This window comes from Hesperophylax consimilis, chromosome 3, assembly GCF_061612785.1.
Source record: "Hesperophylax consimilis isolate HC1 chromosome 3, BYU_Hcon_1.0, whole genome shotgun sequence".
NCBI lineage: Eukaryota > Metazoa > Arthropoda > Insecta > Trichoptera > Limnephilidae > Hesperophylax > Hesperophylax consimilis.
Genome location: NC_142838.1, coordinates 16,889,043 through 16,911,349, shown reverse-complemented (window position 1 = coordinate 16,911,349; position 22,307 = coordinate 16,889,043). Strand labels below are relative to the sequence as shown.

At 33.9% G+C, this 22,307-nt stretch overlaps 2 protein-coding genes across 10 annotated transcripts in view; both read left to right on the top strand.

The window, feature by feature from the left end:
• LOC149425034 (potassium voltage-gated channel subfamily KQT member 1-like) overlaps positions 1-9,116 on the top strand; it is a 399,798-nt gene extending 390,682 nt beyond the window's left edge. For all 9 annotated transcript variants that reach the window (XM_089648572.1, XM_089648565.1, XM_089648558.1 and 6 more), the window contains one exon: positions 1,152-9,116. In XM_089648572.1, the coding sequence (XP_089504698.1) occupies positions 1,152-1,492 (341 nt within the window). In that variant the 3' untranslated portion in view covers positions 1,493-9,116. The remainder of the gene's footprint in view (positions 1-1,151) is intronic.
• A 6,749-nt stretch (positions 9,117-15,865) lies between these two features.
• Positions 15,866-22,196, top strand: Spf30 (survival of motor neuron-related-splicing factor 30). The gene is made up of 4 exons (XM_089650921.1): positions 15,866-16,066; positions 16,149-16,432; positions 18,503-18,658; positions 21,077-22,196. The coding sequence occupies exons 1-4, from the start codon at positions 16,025-16,027 to the stop codon at positions 21,351-21,353; spliced, it is 759 nt and encodes a 252-aa protein (XP_089507047.1). The 5' UTR covers positions 15,866-16,024; the 3' UTR covers positions 21,354-22,196.
• The last annotated feature ends 111 nt before the right edge of the window (positions 22,197-22,307 follow it).

The window sequence follows — 22,307 nt, the reverse complement described above, 5'->3', positions numbered from 1 at the left end:
GCAGGTAGCCAAATTGATAGAAGTGATGGTACCATCTTCAGTTGTCGGTTCAGTGGACATTAGGTATGACGATCTTACGATGGTGCTTTGGTAGCAAATACATTTCTTTAAATAAATCATTCGTATGGGATACTCGACGAGAGGGTACGAAAAATTCATTTAAATCTTTGAATGTGGTAAGTGTTATGATTTAACAATAAAATGACTTTTACTCGAAATTGTTTTGCGATGCAGCAAGAAACAAACAACTAACTAACCATGATGCCATTTCCGTTTCTGTGCGAATTGGTTAAAGATTTAACAATAAAATGATTTTAACTCGAAATTGTTTTGCGATGCAGCAAGAAACAAACAACTAACTAACCATTTCGAAATTTCCGTTTCTGTACGAATTAGTTAATTTGATAATGGAAATTAGTTAATTTGATGATTTGATAAACTCAAGAAGGTGAGCACTTTTCGTTGGATTTTTTTTTTCTTTTTTCGAATGTTTCCTTTTTTACCTTACCTTTATTGTAAATCATGTATTTATTTAATTACATCAAAAAACTTACGGCGTCGTTAAAGTTCTCATTTTTCTTTTGCTCGTCTGTTCTGATATTTATGCCAATCTGTCTATGTTTTAAATGTGGTATACATAGATTAACATTTTTTTATTGATTATGGTAATTGTGATTATAAACCTGCAAAACTTATCTACTTTCTAAGTGTTATTGTGTTTATGTAAATGTTCATGTTATTTAGAAATTTGGTACCATACTCCATCCACAGAGAAATTTACTGCGGCGAAACTAGAAAATACTATTAATTTATTCTAAATATTAATCCTCGAGTTCACCGCGGCCAATCTCTCTGTGTTTCCACTATACAGTGGCGTAGCTATAGCATTCACACGGGGATTCTACCCTGGGGGGAAGGATAAAGGTGGGGAGGGTTTTAAACATTCTTTAGAAAGTTGTTGGGGCCTCTACTTTCCACAACTTATTATTTACACCTTGACAAACAGATGGCGCAAATAATTTTGTTGTATTTTCCAGGAATGTAATCTACATGTACGACTATCCTTAATTCTTACGCAATACTGAAGCCTAATTATATATAAGTCCAAACATACTTTAACACAATGTCAATGATGATATTGATGATTTCAGGGTCTGCCGACGGAAGCGACAGCGGCTCCGCAGATGACGGGGCGTGGGCCACCGGCGATGGCGACGCACTGGATGAAGGAGAGGATGAGGTACTGGATGAGGGATGCGAGGGGGGCCTGGAAGAGATAGACCACGAAGGGGACTACGATTCCATGGCGACAGAAGACACGGCGCTGCTCCGCGTGGCGGCCACTACCGAGATCATCATCACCCCCATCTCCGGGGGCAGCAACGGGCGGCAGGGCCCCCGTGGCAGGAGGCCGGGCGACGCCCCCGTGCCGCTGGACCTCCACCTACTGAGGCCCGAGCCCCCTCGGCCCCGCGCCGCCGAGGAGGTCTGACACACACTCCTCCCCTGGCCTCACCCCCCGCCCCCCAACATCTCTAACCGCCTGGAACCAAACCAAATCTCAAAGACGATTTACTTTTTTTTCTAAGTATTTTCGGTGTCGTAAATTATTAAATTAACGGCGTATGTACTTACTACATAATTAAACTAAAAATTTAATTGAAGAGTTTTCCACTTTCGTTCAGATTTCGACAAAACTACCATTCGGATAGTCTTAATTAATTTAGTGAAGAGACTGTCGTCAAATATTATGTTACTAGATTTGGAATTCACTCATTTCGAATTTCATTTGGTGTCTGGTTATCCAATCTCTGTTGAAAACTGTATTTATCATGAGACAACTTTTTTTCCTATGATTCTCCCCAGTGAGAAATTATAAATAATCTTCAGATATTGAACATCCTATATCAAAAATTGAATGGGGATTTTCGAAAAATCTTACATCTTTAAAAAATAAAAATAACATATTTTTTCGTTTTAAATTTATTTCATTTTGCTTATAAAAGACCATAAACTATTATTATTATTATTACAATCTAAATAATAATGTAAATAAAGATATTTAGCTTGAATATTCGAATGGCTTCCTTATTTCGAAGGCTAGTCTTTAACTAGCTAATTATAGTTTTAAGAGACTTAACTTACTAGTAATAGATCGAAATCGGAGTACAATAAGTTTAACTAAAGACCATTACATTAAAACAATGAGTAAGTATTACAATGCAAATAGTAATTCTTAAACATCTGAATTCTTAATCATAAGTTTGATAATTAATACAATTATTAAAATGTGATCCATCGATAAAGAATAATTTTGCAACAAATTTATTAGTCTGCAAAGCTCATAAAGAGGTGCTTACGAAGGTTTAACTTTTAGGAATTAACCTTTTCCGGGAAGATTTTGCAATGCTTTCTTACCTTAGTAGTTTTTGGGAACATTCAGTTGATTTATATAGCAAATTCAAGTATGTATGTATTTCTCAAGCCCACGACTTTATTTGAAATACGACCGTGGAAATGTAAGACTCGCTAAATATACAATATGTTTTCAATAACATGAAAGGCAGTAAACAACCAAAAGTCCAGTAAATTATGTATGCATTCAATTCAAAAGAATTTGCGAATATATTTTTATATTTGTTCTAAAATCTGATTTGAAAATTATTACTTTTTTCGCATCTGAATTTTGATTCTTGTTTGTGTTTTGCGATTGGAAGGATTTTGTAAAAAAAACTAAAGGGGTCAATTTCAATGATGACTTAATTTTACTCGCTTGGTTAGCAAAATTTATTCGTACAACTATTTTTTGGCGTTTTAAGCTACTCGTATTTCAGACGGTAAATTCATTTTTTAATAATGGCTTATATAGATGTAGTATGAACACATTTTATAATAATACCATTTATAACCTATAATAAGCTTACTAGTTTCGCGTTTCCGTAATAAAACGGCTTGTACCAAGTATGTAGACGACTCTCCAATACGACCGTGGACGGTTTACAATGGAATAAACAATTGTACCAAGTATGTAGACGACCCTCCACCATGACTATGAGCGGTTTATAACGGAATAAACCGTTGTAGCAAGGATGTAGGCGACTCTCCACCATGACTATGAGCGGTTTATAACGGAATAAACCGTTGTACCAAGTATGTAGACGACTCTCCACCATGACCATGGACGGTTTATAACGGAATAAACCGTTGTAGCAAGGATGTAGGCGACTCTCCACCATGACTATGAGCGGTTTATAACGGAATAAACCGTTGTACCAAGTATGTAGACGACTCTCCACCATGACCATGGACGGTTTATAACGGAATAAACCGTTGTAGCAAGTATGTAGGCGACTCTCCACCATGACTATGAGCGGTTTACAATGGAATAAACCGTTGTACCAAGTATGTAGACGACTCTCCACCATGACCATGGACGGTTTACAACGGAATAAACCGTTGCATTCTCCGATGAACAATATCTAGTTTTGGTAATTTGGAATGGATAACCATTTACCGTTGAGGCATGTATAAATAAAAACAATTCAGGGATCAACATGACTCATTATAAAGGCGGTCCATGAAAGTGTCCCTTATAAAACAATTCCATTTTATGGTAAAAAATGTTACATTTAAAAAAATTGAATAAGTAGCTCAAAGAAAATTTTATTGCATATTGGCATTCATAGAATTAACGGTTAAAGACCACCTAAAGACGCTTACTGCTTTTGATAAAAAAAATCCCTAAAATAGTAAGTATTTAAAACTTAAACAAAATCTATCTTTATTTTGTAGATAAAACATAATTAATAATTAGGGCACAAAGATGACGCTTACAATAATAATATTTAAAATATTGAAGATATTATAATATCTCGAAATTAGTAAACTGTCGTTCGATTAATAAATTTAAAATGATTAACATTTCATTTACTTGTAATAAGAGATTTTTAATTAATTAATCGCAACTTTAACTAGAATGAAGTGATGTATATTTTAAAGTCAACAAAATATTTCTTACTCCATTGTATGTTGGTTGGTTGAAACATTTGTCATCTTGAAATATCTTTTTGTTCGGTTAATTTCGGTTAGGTCATTTAAATCTAATATTTCCTTTGATTGATGCACCAAGAAGTCATTAGAGCTAAAGTTTTTGATAACTAGTACCTACGTATTATATACAATTTTATCAACATAACTTTAATTCGGTCCATTTTGTAACTGCCTAGAATAATTACTTACAGATTTTGTAGTTGTGTAGATCTGTTATAAATGTTGGTTTCCAGATATTAATATTTACAAGGCATAAACTATATATTACGTAATATATTGTATGTATGAAAGAACAAGCTTTTGTGATAGATAAATAAGAAATTTACTAGAACACAAGTAGAACATAAGTTTACTCAAATATTTCTAATTATATAAAATTTTAGTACATTTTTCTTATCAATGCAAAGAATTAAAATTAAAATCATGAGCGAAAGAATAATAACCACAGAGCTGAATAATACATAAAAAATATTTTTACTACAATAATGCAAAAAATTGTAAAACATAAAGTAAAAGAAAGGGTTCGTAAATAAATACGAATATTTAAAATCATGCAACGCTTTCGTAATTTTTTTTAATTGGTACTAATTTTTTTTTTAAATAAATCAAATTCAACACGATCTATTTTAAATTATAAAAAATCAATATGAAAAAAAAAAGTTTTTTTTACCATAGTACAGGTATTTCAAATCTTCAATCAAAACATGAAAATAAAAATAAAAATGTTTGAATGAGGGATTGAACCTTCTAGCCCAGGAAAAACTGGAATTAACTGCTGTAATGTCATCCAATTTCAGATTAATGCGCATGTTTGTACGTCATTGCCACCAAATGTTGATATAATACATTGTCAGCGAAAACGAGTCTATCTCGGGAAGTGAGTTAATTTCCGCTTCCAATATTTGCATTCATTCAATACCGAAAACAAAGGTGAAATTCAAATAGATGTATTTAAAATATTAAAATGAAGTTCTCCGAATTAAACACAATAACAATAAATAGCAATTTAAATGGATTTTGGAGAGATCTACAGCCCTCAATCAGTCAGTGCGTTTTATAATATTCTGAGGATACCATTTGCTGAGAACTGCTTCAGAGATTTCAAAAATAAAATCAAAGCTAAATAATATATTTTACCAATATCATTAACTTTTTATTTTTTCCTCGTGATTCAATAATCAATGCGATGCGTTCATAAAATCTAAGTAATGAAAATTATTCGTAATAAGTAATAAATATTAGGTAATTTAGTTTATATAACTGACCATTCCATTGTAGATAAACTATTTATCTGTAGGTTTGTATATATTGTAAAATACATTTGTTTTTATTTTACTTAGAATTCTTTATTAAATAATTTATGAAATATTGATTAATTTTTAGAACACCGAAATAATTACCTACGTAATGAGCCCCCTTGCTTTACTAAGGCTTATGTGTCAACTTGACTTTTAAAGCTTTTGTTAAAATTATTATAAATTTGGTAACTATTCTTATAGGTTATCGAAGAAAGCAAACACTTTGTAGCTTGACATTATACAAAATGAAAAAGTTTTTTGTTTTAAACCATTTTATTTTATTATATACGTCGACCGGTTTCAGTTGTTCCCAACCTTCTTCAGGCCAATAAATATATAAACTAAATTAAAGTACAGAGGAATCTTATGAGGTAAACGAAATAGAGAAAGAGAAAGCATTTGAGAGAAGGGGTGGGGGCATCAGAGACTGGTAGGTAGAGGGGTAAGGGAAGGTGGGGGTTACTAAGGTAGAAAACTTTTAATTAATTGTAAAGATAAAGAAGATAATTTTAAGCCACTCTGGTATCTACAAACTTAATTGCAACGATTGCCCGGCAATATATATTGGGAAAACTGGGCGTAGCATAAATATTAGAGTAAAAGAACACGTCAGGTGATTACAAGTACTGGTTATTCAGAATTTGCCGAACATTTAATTAATATTAACCATACTTTTGATAAAAATACAGGAGTCAAAATTATACATAAAAATAAAATAGGAATACGCCTTAATAATTTAGAAGCCTTAGAACTAGTAAAATCAAATAAAAATTAAAGTAATTGCCCAATTTTAAATAAACAGTTAGAACTAACCACAAGTCCGATTTTAAAGTTGTTCCCTTTCTTCCTCCCTTAACCCCCACCCTTCCCCTTACCCCTCTACCTACCAGTCTCTGATGCCCCCACCCCTTCTCTCAAATGCTTTCTCTTTCTATTTTTCGTTTACCTCATAAGATTCCTCTGTACTTTAATTTAGTTTATATATTTATTGTCCTGAAGAAGGTTGGGAACAACCGAAACCGGTCGAAGTATATAATAAAATAAAGTGGTTTAAAACTAAAAAAACTTTTTCATTTTGTATTCTTATAGGTTTTATCAACCTGTTTAAACTGAACATTATTTTAAATAAATGAAACAAAATGACTTTGTTTGAATAACTATTATTTTTATACGTCAACGTCGACCGGTTTCGGAACCTTCGTCATGGAAAAAAATAAACTAATAACTTAAAACATCACAAAATAATCTGTGAACATAAATGATGAAGGACGGGTTGTTTCACAGAATTTGAACAATTCATCAAATTTCACAGCTGATTTTCAAGTTCTGTGGAGGTTCTATTCAAGTTATGTTATTATTTCAGTGTTGTGAAACAATTGACCAATAATGATATAATAACAGAACATGATTAAAACCTTCACAGAACTTGAAAATCAACTGCGAAGTTTGATGAATTGTGTCTCCATTTTAATAATATAAATATTATCTCACAGTTCCATCTTAGATATGTTCCCGTTCACCGTCCGTTCTATCTCCTCCCCCCACTCTTCACTAATTCATAGTTACGCCTCCACCCCCACGTCAACACTTTAGAATAATGTTCACCGATTATTTTGTAATGTTAAGTTACTATATATTTTTTATTGTTTCGGTTCGTGTTGTTTCCGGTCAGCGTTGATATACGAGTATTAAATCAATATATGTAGTGGTTCAAACAAAGTATCAATGTTTCATTTATTTATAATGGATAACCACAAAGTTATAGCTAAATGCAAAAGCATGGCATTAAAAAAATAAACTACATGTGGTAGCATACTTTTTTCAAATTGACAAACTCAACTTGTTGTACGAAGCATGTTTATTTAGTAATAATTTAATAGTTTAAAATAACTAAACAAGTAATGATTGAAATATCAATATTATAATATTGTCATTCATAAATTGATTATAACAACGTGTATAAACTTACACTTATAAGTTTTATAAAAGAACCTAGATGTATTAAATAAATGATTGGAAGTCACCGGCCTTGACACGTCACATCCGTGTTTTAAAAATATAATCACCCTAACTGCTTTATCTACTGAGCTCTCTTGCCTTCTTAATGGGAGGTGTAAAAACAACTGGGACGTAAATCCAATTTTATAAGAATTATGTACGTAGATAACTTGTATTATCCTTCTATCCACCAGCTTTTTGCAATAAATTAATGACACCAAAAATAGACTAACCATGCTACAGATAATTTCAATGTTTTATTCAAATGAAACCTTTTTAATAATTTTATTACTTCGTTCATTTTATACTAATATATTACAAAAAAATACAAACTTTATATTATTACATATATATCATGTCTGCCAATCTTAAATCGTATAGAAAAATATGAATGATTATTTCCTGAAAGTATATAAATTTTACTCACCTAGCAGTTGTATTACCTACTATTAAAATGTATTCTGTATTCTGAATCTATCATTCATTATTATTTTTGTGATGTCCCAATGTATTTGTACTCAATGAAAATAATTAAAACAAAATAATCTCAAACACCAAGTTTCTAATGGGTATTGTAATTATTTCTAGATAAAATTTTCTTATAATAAATGTATAAGGTACATGGAAAACATGAATGGTGGTAAAGCTTTAAGAGAAAGGTTATTTCTTGTATGTAGTTTCCATAACTCACACAATTGACCACATATTTCTGACCAAAGTAGAACACTGCTTGGAATGCACAATATAATATATATTATAATTGTTAAATCTTTATAAAATAGGATTTTGCTCCTTTAAATTTTATTCATTAGATTAAAGCTTGTTGCATATCCATTTGTACATTCCCATTGTACCTTCATTTTTTCAGCAAAAATATATGGTTTTCCTTTAAACAAAATAAAGAGTTCTCAACATAATAACGAATATTTTCTTTTGAACCTGAAATAATGGTATTAATTAATGGTAACCGGACCAGTCGGTGACTGAGTTGACATCGCGTTTGGGTCCCACCCAGGCTTAGTGTATTCAATTCCTCGGCTGGCTAAGTCCTCCATCACAACACAAGCAACATTTTCCGCTTACTGTGGTGGTAGTAGGAGATTTTAAAATATTGTCTGGTTATACGTAACCCGGAAATGTTTGTCTTTCTTTATAAAAAAAATATAAAAATTCCAAGTACATAATATTACAGTATGATTGGCCGAACAGATGATGTAATTAACATGTTGCTCACACAACTTTAACAGTAATTTCTATTCCTGAGAAAAAAAATCTTCATTTTTTACCTTTATTAAAATTTTGTTTCTAAAAATAAAAATGATAATTTGAATGCAGTTTTTGTGAATGCTGTAAATTTGTGGTTTTAGAAAGAGAAAGATGGTAATTTGAAATATTATTATTAATTTTTTATCGGGGTAAATAAAATAGTAGCTATCGACCACACAATTTAGGGTTTATCTTATTTTCCATTAATAATCAATTTATTCAAAAACAGCTTTGAAAGCAAGTTTAATTTTATGATTTATGTTAATTATCGGAATTTTTTTAACGTATTTTGTTACAAATGTAACTGAAAGTTTATAAGTGTTGTATCCATTAGCATTTTTAAATAGCTCTTTTAGATTAGCTTTGAATTTCTAATAATGAAAACATTTTAATTGTAAAGTATGTTCTACTTTATTACTTAAATAAATATGTTTTATTTTATTAGGGCAAAATTAAAAATTATTATAATTTTAATGTTAAGTTAACTTTAAGTTAGACTGCCTTTAAAAGTATATCACATGCGAAACTATGTATGTACATATAATTATTTGAAGTAATGTAAAAATTATAAAGTAAATAAAAATATGCAAAACAAGTGTATATATTTCAATTATTGTAGGTAGTCTTAAGAATCCGCAGAATATAAGCATCTGTTTTGGGGAAACTACATATGGTAGATAATATACAGGGAGTTCGGGGGTAAAGTGCGCTAACTTCGGGGAGGGGGGGTGGTGATTCTACATGATTTTAGAAGTAAAAAAGATAAATAACTTTTAGAAATTCTAATGTATTAAAGTAGTGTTTAGGTAAAAGAAATGAATTGTTTGTATGGGAAAATAAATATTCTTCTATAGGAAAAAATTGTATCGGGAAATGAACATTATAATTTCGAAAAAAGTTGTTCAACTTTTTTAATTCTACCATAATCACCTCCCGACCTTAGCGCACTTTACCCCCGGACACCTTATATAGTATTTTGATAAATATACAGGGTGTATCGGCACTAACCCGACAAACTTTAACCAGCTATTCCTTAGCACATTTGGAGTAAAAAATGTTATGTGCACTTTGCTGTCCGGTAACGTTTTTTTTTAATAAAAAATTAATTAAACATATTTTCACCACATGTCACCACTGTTTTATCCTTTGTCAAAATTTGAAAGCAACATCGCAACTCTCGCGTGTTGCTGCGAACGAAGCCCGTATTACATAATCCAGTACCAGAAAAGAAATATTTTATTTAACAATAATGATTATTCACATTTTTCGTATGCGAATCACTGATTGTCTTCTTGTATTGTACACATCAGTTTTATTTTTGTATCTAAATTGTTTCACCTCTGGAATGCTTTGGTTTCACCTCTTACGCGTTTCACGTATTAAATAGTCTAATTTTGAAACTAAGAAACTAATTAGTAGATTTCCTGAATTTATAATCGAAGTCCAATAATTCTGAGCACTTTTAAAAACAATTTTCCTCACTTAGGTACTTATCAATAATAATAATTGGATTATTTGAACAGCGCCGTTGTTTTTTAAATCACCGTAAGTGCTCTGTCAAAATGTTACTTGCTAGGCTATCCTACAACGTATATTTTTTAATAAATTTAGTTATTTACAACTTCGCGGAATGTGATTTATGAATATTATTGCTTATGTTAAAAGCCTTCCAGAATTACCGGAATATAACGAGCAGCTTGACACACTTAAGTTTATTTCCACTAATTTGAAGGTACAAAGAATGTATAGTTTTAAAAACAATCCCGATGAATCAAAAAACGGTTCATATAAAACTGCTGCGCAACACACTGAGACAAAGGAAAGCACTCACACAAACGTCATGACTGCATTGGATTGACCACCTGCAAATGAATGCTGCCAGATTGCTAATTTATTTAAACAATAATTATTAAATTTTATTTAAAATATCGCAATTTTTTTAAAAAATCGACAATAAATTACAACTATAATTTAAAAAAAATATTCTTAACCCCACGCTTTTTCGTAATTGATTAATTAATTCAGAATTTAAACGTTGCTTGAAATGACTAGCCGTATTTGGTGACCAGATCTGAATATCCAGGTTCAGAATTTAAACGTTGCTTGAAATGACTAGCCGTATTTGGTGACCAGATCTGAATATCCAGGTTTAGAATTTAAACGTTGCTTGAAATGACTAGCCGTATTTGGTGACCAGATCTGAATATCCAGGTTCAGAATTTAAACGTTGCTTGAAATGACTAGCCGTATTTGGTGACCAGATCTGAATATCCAGGTTTAGAATTTAAACGTTGCTTGAAATGACTAGCCGTATTTGGTGACCAGATCTGAATATCCAGGTTCAGAATTTAAACGTTGCTTGAAATGACTAGCCGTATTTGGTGACCAGATCTGAATATCCAGGTTTAGAATTTAAACGTTACTTGAAATGACTAGCCGTATTTGGTGACCAGATCTGAATATCCAGGTTCAGAATTTAAACGTTGCTTGAAATGACTAGCCGTATTTGGTGACCAGATCTGAATATCCAGGTTTAGAATTTAAACGTTGCTTGAAATGACTAGCCGTATTTGGTGACCAGATCTGAATATCCAGGTACTTCCTCACCTTCCACTCCTTCCCTTAGCCATAAAACTTACCCCAATTCAACATAAAAATTGTTTAAATTATCGGATGTAATGAAATGCATAATAATTAGACCCCAAAATACTTAATTATTCAGGGAAATAAACCCCTGAGTCATCAGTTGGAAATACCAACGACATTAAGTGAAATTAACAATGCAATAATCCTATTATTGCATTGTTTAAAATTTCACTTAATTATTAGCATTAGCAAATAATATTGGGATTAGCAAATAATAATTTACGACAATTTACTCGGAAATCAATAAAGCCAGAATAATAAAAAAAGAAAGTTATCACTTACGTCGTCTGTAAGTGGCTTTACCAAAGTTTGATAATGCCGTCAGAAGGTGAAACAGCTGTCACGCGTAATAATAATTACAACTAGCAGAACTTGTTTATAAACACACTGTTTTTATAAATTTTTTAATAAGACTGTTAAAATAAAAAAAATCTCTAAATTGAAATGGAGTTCTACAAACTAAACTTAAAATCAAATAAATTTATTGCGAAGGTTCAAAGTACTGTACTGTAATATTATATTAAATAATTTTTACGTGTTTAATTATTGTTTAAAGTCAGATTAAAGCGATTAAAAAACCCACCTGGCAATTCTTATTCGAGTTTCGTTGTTTTTACGTATTGGCGCGCTTACAAGCATCAGTCGTCTCATTTTTAACCATTAATATTTAGTGTGTAGGAAAGAGAGAAGACGCTTTTCGACACACTTGTCGAAAAACTTGTTGAATGCCGACGGGCATACTCTTCTACAGATTTTATTAAATATTGATATGTAGGTAATATTGATGTGTAAATGAATGACATTGTGAGAATTTTACCAATAAATAATAAATGAAAATGCGGACATGTAGTTTATGTTAATTTTTTTATTGGAGCATTTGTTCGAAGTGACTACCATTATTTTCGATGCAAGCGTGTAGTCTTGTTATATTTTGATTATTTAAGTTTGCAGGATTTGCTTTAATTTCTGCAGCGGCTTCCATCACTCGTTCGAGCAGTTGCTCTCTTGAGGCTATTGGCTTAGCATACACTTTTTCCTTGAGAGCCCCCCACAGGTAGTAATCCAGGGGGGTCAGGTCGGGTGATCTTGGTGGCCAAGCAATGGCCGGACTTCCACGGCCTATCCAACGACCAGGAAACTCGACATCCAAGTAGTTCCGCACGGCAATCGAATAGTGTGGTGGGGCTCCATCGTGCTGGAACCACATTCTCCGTAGTAATTCGAGGTTCACATCTTCCAGAATCTCGCCCAGTTGCACTTGTAAGAACTCCAAATACATCGGTCCATTTAGTCTGGGAGGCAACTCGATTGGACCGAGTATTTGATTTCCCAGGATTCCTGCCCACATGTTGATGGAAAATCTGTCCTGGCTCGACGACTCCCGAACAAGCTTGGGGTTTTGTTCAGCCCAATGGTGCAAGTTGTGCACATTTAGCACTCCTGTTTTAGTGAACTGTGCTTCGTCGGTAAACAATATGTTTTTCATGAAGTCTGCATCTCTTATGACATTATGCAGCATTCTTCTGCAGTACACGACTCTGGAAAAGTGGTCATTCTCCATGAGGCCTTGGCAGCGCCTATAGTGAAAAGGTTTGAGCCCGTGCTTCTTCAGAACTCTCCATACCGCCATGTGTTCCCTGTGTCCTATCATCAGAGCGACCCGACGCACGGACAGCGTGGGGTCTTCGGTAATTAAGTTCAGGATTCTCTCCTCAACTGCCACAGGAACGATGTTGTGTCCTCCGCCGGCGCCTTCAATCCGTCCGATGCCACAGTCACGCAATTGTTGATACATCTGAAACAAAACAACAAATAACAACTGCTTTTATTATTCAGCTCAGTAATAATGTCAAATAAACAATCGCGGGCTTTTTCACTCATTTTATTTTTAAAGAACACTTATTTTAGGCACATATCAGAAAACTTACGTTTTCTCTTCATTTATTTCATTTTTTTATAGTAAAATGTATAACAAAGTGTTTTAAATTATAATTTTCTTAACTAGGTACGGTTGATATCTTGGATTCACAGGGGTGAAATTGAATTCAAGTAATTTAAATAATCCCATGGTGAGAAAGGGAGTGAATTCAATTGCAGTGAATGATGCATTTATTAGAGATTAAAATTAATTAACTTTTTAAAACGCCGTTTAGTGACCACTGAACACAAATCACCTAAAGTACAATTTACATTTTTAAAGTTGGTGGCCCCTTGTTATGTTTTTAATGTTCCCAGTTTAAATTTCAAAAGCGCTTTTTGGCATTATCAATGAATGTAAATAGTTTCAATAAACAATTGATAGGGTACAAACCTGGACAAAGGTAGCATGGTGTGGGACGCGTCTTCCAGGAAACCTCATGCGATACTCCCTTACGGCTGCTCGTGAATTTCCATTGCAAAATCCATAAACAAAAACAATATCTGCTTGCTCGGCAGGTGGATAATTGAGGGGCATATTTCAACAGTAAAAACTTAGATAACAAAACAAAAACGAAACTAGAAACTTGATGACATGCGAACTCCCAAAACAGCACTGACCACTGATACGAGACGGGGTGGCGGGAACCACACGGGACTTGAGACAGAATATGTGTGAAAGAGATGACAGTAGCGCGGCGTTGCCAATTATTTTACCCCTATACTGTGGGCAGTAGCGGAGTGTGGAAATTTTATTTATTTTTTGTTTTTAAAAGAAAAAAAATGTTACCGGACAGCAAAGTGTACATAACATTTTTTACTCCAAATGTGCTAAGGAATAGCTGGTTAAAGTTTGTCGGGTTAGTGCCGATACACCCTGTATAAACATGTTGTCTGTAAGACGGTACAATTTACAAAAACATAATTTTGCTAAAACACAAATAATTTGTTGTGAAAATAGAATAGCTGGCACACGGAGAGCCGCGCGAATATTTCGCGTCAGTGCAGGACTGAAATATTAATTTTTTCAATTATATTATTATTAAATGAATAATCTTTTTTATTAAATAAAAATATTAACAATATAAGTGAATATGTAAACGACACATTTAGAATTAAATTGAACTTTATATCAATCAATAAAGGTATAGGTATTAATTATCGAATATTACTTACTTTATCTTATTTGTTATTAGTACTTTCTTACCTTGTGTACCTTTTTAGATTCATGATCTAGGTACCTGTGAAAAAAAACCTACCTTTTGTGAAAAAATCTATGGTTTCTCAGGCACAATCCATTAGTGAAGGGCATGATCGAATACTTTAATCGAGATAGCAAAAATCATCGGGTTCAGTTCAGCGGAAGCAATAGATGCGGTCATTGCGGTCAGAGACAGCATTTTTGGTCTTACAACATTGAACATTTTGGTAAGTAGATACTGCAAAAAATATCAACCACCATTTTTCATTACTAGCAATGATTTCTGTATTTACTAGTAAACGAATTTTTAATTTGTATGAATTTCGTGGTACCTCTACACTGAGGCCAACTTTCATCTCCGAACTTTTGGAAGATTGTGTTATGTCTTGTGTCGCTTGTGGTAGCTTGTGTATGTTTATTGTTTAATGTGTACTTGCAGATAACAACGTAATCTTATTACAATGATGTAAATGACTAGGAATTTGAATGCGTATATATATATATGTCGTTAAATATATAATATCTACATTTAAACAGAATAAATAGTACAAATAAGTTTCGTACCTGCTTCCAATTCTAAGGAAATACTATATATTGAATATTCATACTGGAGGTATAGACATTTTTCTCATTTTTCCATAGAAGAAATATGAAAATATTTCATCGGACATAAAAACCTGGACACTAAAACACTTCAGAAATTATACATCGGTCATTATTATTTATAACAGAGCGGTAACCATAGATAAACCACTCACTAGATCGATATTTTCGGGCTTTTTGTATGGAAAAAATTTGTACACTACTTAACCACGAATATATGCCTACGGAGCGGTGATGATAGATAAGGAAGAGAAACTCAAGGCCATTTAAAAAAAAGGTGCAACCATATACAATACAATGGCGCTCAGCCATTCCTTCTTTAGCCAAAAAAACTATTTTAAAAATAAAAACGCCCTTGAAGCAGAAAATATCAAAATGTCTCCTGAGGGTAAGGTTCACCTGACAAAGCATTATCCTAAGAAAATGAACTTTCACAGATCATTTTCTCGAGTCAAAACTCTAAGCCAATGTCTTTTTTTTATAATAAAACTGAGTTGGACGTGTCGGTTCCAAGGCCAGACCGGAGTTATATGCCCCTGGGTTCTATTGTCCTGTACATAAATAAACCACTCACTAGATCGTATAAATAAATTACTCACGCTAGATCGATATCTTCGGGCTTTTTGTATAAAACAAATTGGTCCAAAAAAATATAGATTTGCCAATATATAGAGGGTACAATTCTCATTCGAAGCCTACTTATTATCCTTCACAACAGAGAAAATCTCTGAAAGCTTATAGAATTTTTCATTGGTGGATTATAGTTAGGCAATCAAATGACGTTCAAATTTCGGTTCCAATTTTCGATCGGAGTTATAACCCCCTGGTTGTGCCCATCGCTACATTCCATGGAAAAACCTTTTTTACTTGAAACGTTTCTATGGAATTGTCTATTAAAAATTAAATGGCGATTGCTGGTTGTGTTTGAGTTGTGTTCGTTGATTATGTGCTCGATATTCTGCTAGGTTATGTATTTATTCTATTGAAAAAAGTGTATGTTTACCTTTAAGTGAAAGAACTAGCTATACTTAATAACACATTCAACATGGAGGACGATTTGAGGAATTACAAGCTTCAATTACAGCAGGTATAATTTGTTATAAACTGGTTTATAAATTACATCTAACTATATTGCATTTTTTATTTTCTAATTACGCTTGCTTCAATAGGTTGATGCTGCTCTGACATCAGACGCCAATAATGACGAGTTACTTAAACTGAAATCGGATCTTGAGGAAGTAATTGCATTGACACTAGATCTCATCAAAACTCAACAGGAGGAATCTATCAAGTTTTCGGAAGACAGCCGAGGTTCGGGTGGTCACAGTAATGATGATGACGATGTGACGGCTTCCCTCCTAGCGGTAGAGCGAGGCATCGGAGGCACATCAAACAAAAAACGAAAATGGAAACTTGGAGATAAATGCCAAGCGAAGTGGAAAGTTGACGGGCAGTTAGTTGACTTTTTTTATTTATCTATTAATTTTAAGATTCGATAAAATTGTCGAATTCCGGTGCACGCTTCATACGCCAAAAAATATATAAATAGCACTTGGTTTCAACTTAATTACTACAAGCAATTACTATTTATCTAGTGAGAGATGGTAAGAGATCCATAAAAGCTACATTTTTTCTTTCAAAGTTAAGTTTGAAGCCTGAATGTATCGCAATAATAAAAATGACTCCAATATTGTAGGTACTTGCATACTTGCATTAGATGTAAAACAACAATAAAAACACTCACAGTTTACATATTATTTATGAGCCATTTTAGAAAGGAAAGAGAATACAAACACCCCATACAACATAGGAACATCGTAAATTGGTTTTTTCATTTGCCCAAATTTACATACCCGGAAACCAAAAATATTTCAAATTCATTTTACTTCTGGGTTTCAAATACACCTAATACGCAATACTAATAATTATGTGCACAATACTAGAATAAACTTCATTTTTAAAAAATTCCATTTTTGGATCCCAGCAGTTTTTTTTCCGGTCCCTTGGAAAACTTCTTAACCTTTCCGGGAGTATGGACGCTAATGAACGACGGTACACACTTTCGCCAAAGGAGTATGGACGACAGGCGTCGCATAGTTAAATTTCGCGCCTCGATTCTGTAAATATGCATTGTATTGCCATCTATGGGCATATTCCTGTAACTTTATACCAATTTTAAACATTTTACATCATTATCGACAGAGATATCGGCCGTTGTTTATTTTGCATAAAGCACATATTTAATCAAAAAAAACTCACTCCCCAGAGCACGGCCAGCATTACGTAACTTACTCCCGGAAAGGTTAAGATTGTTTTGCTGTATATGTACCTATAAACAATATGTACCTATAAACAATATGTACCTATAAACAATATGTACCAATAAACAATATGTACCTATAAACAATATGTACCTATAAACAATATGTACCTATAAACAATATGTACCTATAAACAATATGTACCTATAAACAATATGTACCTATAAACAATATGTACCTATAAACAATATGTACCTATAAACAATATGTACCTATAAACAATATGATACAAGTCTCCCATTTTCTTATCTTCTTGTCTCTTGTGTGGAAGAATATTTAACCAAAAGGAAACTATACTAAACCTGTAGAATGGATATTAAATCCTTACACTTATGGCATTGGAGATGCGGAAATTATTATTTTTTTTTTTAATGATTTGTGTGAAACTGACAACCAATTTTTTTGTAATGTTATAAAATATGTACATTTTCTACACATAAAACTTCACTAAATGGCCCAAAACAGATTTTAACTCCAGATTATGGAGTTGTATTACAAAATAGGCTTTAATTTCAGTCAGTACTTTTATAGCAGTTTAAAGTAAAATCCATTTTCTCGAACGGGACCCTATTTTCGTCCTCTTGAAGTGTGTTAATTGCATGTATTACCATTTTTAAATTCATTAGGAAAAAAACTTTGGCAGATTTTTGTTCCCTAAAAATGGAATGCCAAATATGTCCCAAAAATAATGGACATTTCGCCTTTGCAAAAAAACATTGCATATCAACAAAAATAGACTTTTATTTTGACTTCCAGTATCAAAAATGTTATCAAATATTACTTTCATTATCAATTTTTAAATTTCTATTTACTACTAGATTTAATACAAACTCACAATTTTTAGCAACCACAATTTAAAAATTAAAGAACCGGCAACCGGCGGTTTATTGGATTCATTATTTTTTTAAATTTAAAGATCAACCCTTCAAGGGCTTCTTAGCCACTAGAAAACCGTTTGGCCAATGAAAATATTTTTTTCCTGCCGACAAACTGATTGTGCGCTGGCTTTATAAAATGTGAAAGTGCATACATTTTTTTTAACAGAATCGCTTGTTCTTGAAACACTTGAGAGATCATTTTTGATTTAAAGCATCTTGCCCCTCGAAAAGGGTCCGGTGTTCCAAAGGTTAAGACTCTTTTAGTAAGAATTTATTAAAATAAGGAATAGTTTGACTGTTATTGGAAGTGTCTTCATGTTGCAGGTTCTATGAGGCGTTGATTGGAGAAGTGACAGAGACAACGGTGAAGGTCACGTTCCTAGAATATAATCAGACTGAGACGTGCGGAATAGAAGAGATCAAGGAGCTATCATCGGGTGTCAAGAGGCCTGCTGAGGATTCTGGAGATGAGGCATCCAAGTAAGACCTATGATATTTTAACAATAATTATTATATTTTACTTTAGATAGTAATTTAAGGTTTTCATTGACAATAATCTGAAGTCAGAGTAAAGTTAGCCGCTCAGAAGCTGGGCCTATTGTACAGGGCCCGCAAATACTTATAGTACACAACTGCAGACACTACATATCTCAAGTGCGCTTCACTGTTGAATTGGGCAGCCACCTCTGGTCTGGAGCCCCAAAATACCTGAAAAAAACCTTTACAGAAACGGGTGATCCGTATTATAGATTCCCCTATTTTAACAAGCAGATTGCAATCTCCAGAGCACAGGTATTAGGTAGGTATGCTGTGATCAATGGAAGATGATCCGAGGAATTCACGTCATTGATCCCTTTGGCACCGGTACATACTCGGGAAACACGTTAAATGCACACCCAAAATACTTACACGATAGACATTTATCACATAAGAATGGGTCGCTATTACGATTTCTTGAGATCAACCGCTCGGCTGTGATACGATTTGCTGGCCTCTGTGTTTCCTCCCTCCTGCAACATGGGTCTCTTCAAGACCCATGTTAACTCCTTCCCCTCCTCAAAAAGACTCCACTTATCATTCCCAGAGAGGACAGAGGCTCTGAGGGAAATTATTTTCCTCACGACCTCCTCTGGGGATGACAGATATGATTTGAGATGTTGATGGCCAAAAGTATTATTGTTGGGTTATTATGCCATGTTGCAGTTCCCCAATCTTTTTGCCAAAGTTTCAAACGGTGTTGCGTTACCCTGTTCATCATCATTGCCATTGCATCTGTCATGATGATGGGCAATGTAATACTGTCTGAAACGTTGGCTAAAGAAGGAGGAAAAGCAACACAGCAAAACAATCTGTGGCGTCAAGAAGAATCCAGATTAACTCATTAATAATAGGCAGCTCGATCTACTTAGGTACGTACTTGCAGCTGTAAATAAAACAAAGCAACCTACCTGCTTCAAGTATCTACTCGCCTACCCGCGGCAATACGATCGCAAGCCGGTCTGGCACATTACGACAACTCACCATAAGGTTCGAGCCTATCACCTATGCGTTAACACAGTGCGACCGAAACTTCCCGAAAGGCCCAGACTGAGCGAGTGGCTCCGATTTAGTTGCAATTCATCTACCTACTGTTGCCACCGGCCGTACAGTATAAATAAGCCCGACGCAGCGAGCAGTTAGTCAGTCATCAATCTGCCGTCAGTGGACAAATCTCGCGAGTGACAACCGGTGCGCCCCCCCGCGAAGGACAATACACCCGGCTTCGCCCGTACAATCATGGACTCCATCGGGACATTATCTTAGCGCCTTGGCCACGTCCCTGGCCAGCGCTACACGGATTACAGCGCCCTGGTTCCAGCGTCTCTGACCAGCGCTTCATCCACGCATCATGACCACCACGAGGAGATGCAGCATCCTCACTGGTCTACGCAGCTCCCGCTCAACCGCCTACAAGGTCCGCCGCACCTTCGGCCTTCCCGTCAGCACTGGAGTACTGATTCCCAAAATCGCCAGTGCCTGACAGTCATCGAGTCCCGGTCACAGCGCCCGGTGTCGACTCACTGACCCGCGCTTGACCTGTCATGACAGCCAGCATCCGGTGAATACATCTGTCCCACGTCAACTCTCGTTACGGCTACTCTGACTCAAATAAACACTGTGACCTTCACGACCGACTTTTATTTCGTGCCTCTCACCTGATCCCCAAAAATCCAAAAAATCCAAAAAATAATCATAATTATGTGTAGGTACTTCATTTTATACACTAACTAAAATTTCATATGAAATAAAATATACAGTACAACCCCGTTAATTCGAACCCTGATAATTCGAATCGTAATATATTATGTACTTTATTGAAGGAAATCTTCAAGGAAGTCCCAAAAGCAAAAAAATAATTTATTATTTATCATATTATACCAATATTCAACATAATTTTTGTTTACTAAACATTTGCTAAAAAAAAGTGTACTTGCTTATCTTTAAAAAATCTCTAAATAGTATAAAATACAGTCGCTATCCGCGTCTGTCTGCGCGCATAGTTCTTCAATGGATTTTGATAGGGATTTCACTATGATATAGAGAATTTCTTCCGGCAGGTTTAAATATATTTAATACATGCTTATTACATTTACATAAAGTAGAGAAGATCAGAATCTAATGTTTTAGTCATAAAAAAATATTTTCAGGCTAACGCTGGCCAAACATTATGAGATACATCAAAATAATGTACTACAGAATTATATATCTTAAAAAGCCCTACTGAAAAGTCCATGATGGTATATGTCTTTCACCTAAGCAATGCCAGGCACATTGTCAGCTAATGTAAATACATAATCTTGCCATGTTCCCAAATCACAAATGGTTTTTTTCTTTAATTTTTATTTTCTCTCTTTTTAGGCTGGGCAAACCACACACTCGGGACTACCTTAAAAAGAAAAAGCAGAAAAAACAACAGAGGTTTAAAAAAATTGAAGAAGATCGCGAATCTGAAAAGAACAAATGGTTATCTTTCGCAGCAAAATCATCAAAAAAGCAAGGAAGTGGAAGCAAGGGTAAGAGTATATTCGCTTCCCCTGACAATGTCAACGGTCGAGTGGGCATCGGTACATGTGGCATATCTGGGAAGCCCATGACAGAGTTTACACACGGAGAGAAGTGGAGAAAAGGAACATAAGCCATATCTGGGGATTATTGCTGTCTATATTCATTAACCTACTACATCAGCCATAAACAACCTAGGAAATTGTGCTCCGTTCCACTTTGTTTATTCTGTTGTAAGATCATTCTCATAACCAGGGTATTTCTTATAATATTTTTGTATGTTACTCAATTAGTCCCAATCTCCCAACACATAACCTGAAACAATTTAATTGGTAATATTTTACTAATAATGAGTTCCATGTTGTGTATTTTAATCTGTATACAGATTTCATATAAACACAAATCTTTGCTGTAAACCCTTCACTACGTAAGTCATCCTTAACCCGTAGGGGCTGGTAAGAAACATGTAAAAGGTTGACACTGTAATTGTAGCACTTTGAATTGTGCCTAGGTACGATTCTTCAACATTGCAAATGCAGGTGTCCTGCCCCCAGGGGTTTTATCAGTATGCATAAGATCGCACCTACCTCAATGTCGCTGAGTCGGTTTCCAAATTTGTTGCAGTTAAACAAATCAATATTATTAGGAAATCATTGCATTAGACATCGGGCATTTGACAGCTTTAAATCTGATGAAAATTATGTTACTGTCATCATTATGTTTGTTGCATGTGCAAATGTCTTTCATGGAAAGTGGCTACATAATAATATGACTTCACAGAGATGGGTTCTCACTATATATCTTTACCGTTTTCATTTTGAATAAAATTTTAAGATAATTTGAAAATTTGACTACATAAATATTTTGATGAAATGTTTTGGTGAGTATGCCACTGTCCGTCACATTATTGAAATGTATTTATTTATCTACAAATATTTTTTGTTAAAAAAAATAATAAAACATTTGCCACACAAAATTATGCCCTTATTATTTGAAGAGTGTTTTGACAATTTGACTTTAGCAGATTTTCCCAGTGAATGATCAAAGCCAGTTGGTGAATACATACATAATAGTATTATTATTGTAT

Excerpts from the sequence above, each read along its gene's own strand:
- Spf30 (XM_089650921.1), top strand. The coding sequence starts at position 16,025 with ATGGAGGACGATTTGAGGAATTACAAGCTTCAATTACAGCAG. Across the intron at positions 16,067-16,148 it reads ACAAGCTTCAATTACAGCAG|GTTGATGCTGCTCTGACATC; the intron begins GTATAATTTGTT and ends TTGCTTCAATAG. Across the intron at positions 18,659-21,076 it reads TCTGGAGATGAGGCATCCAA|GCTGGGCAAACCACACACTC; the intron begins GTAAGACCTATG and ends CTCTCTTTTTAG.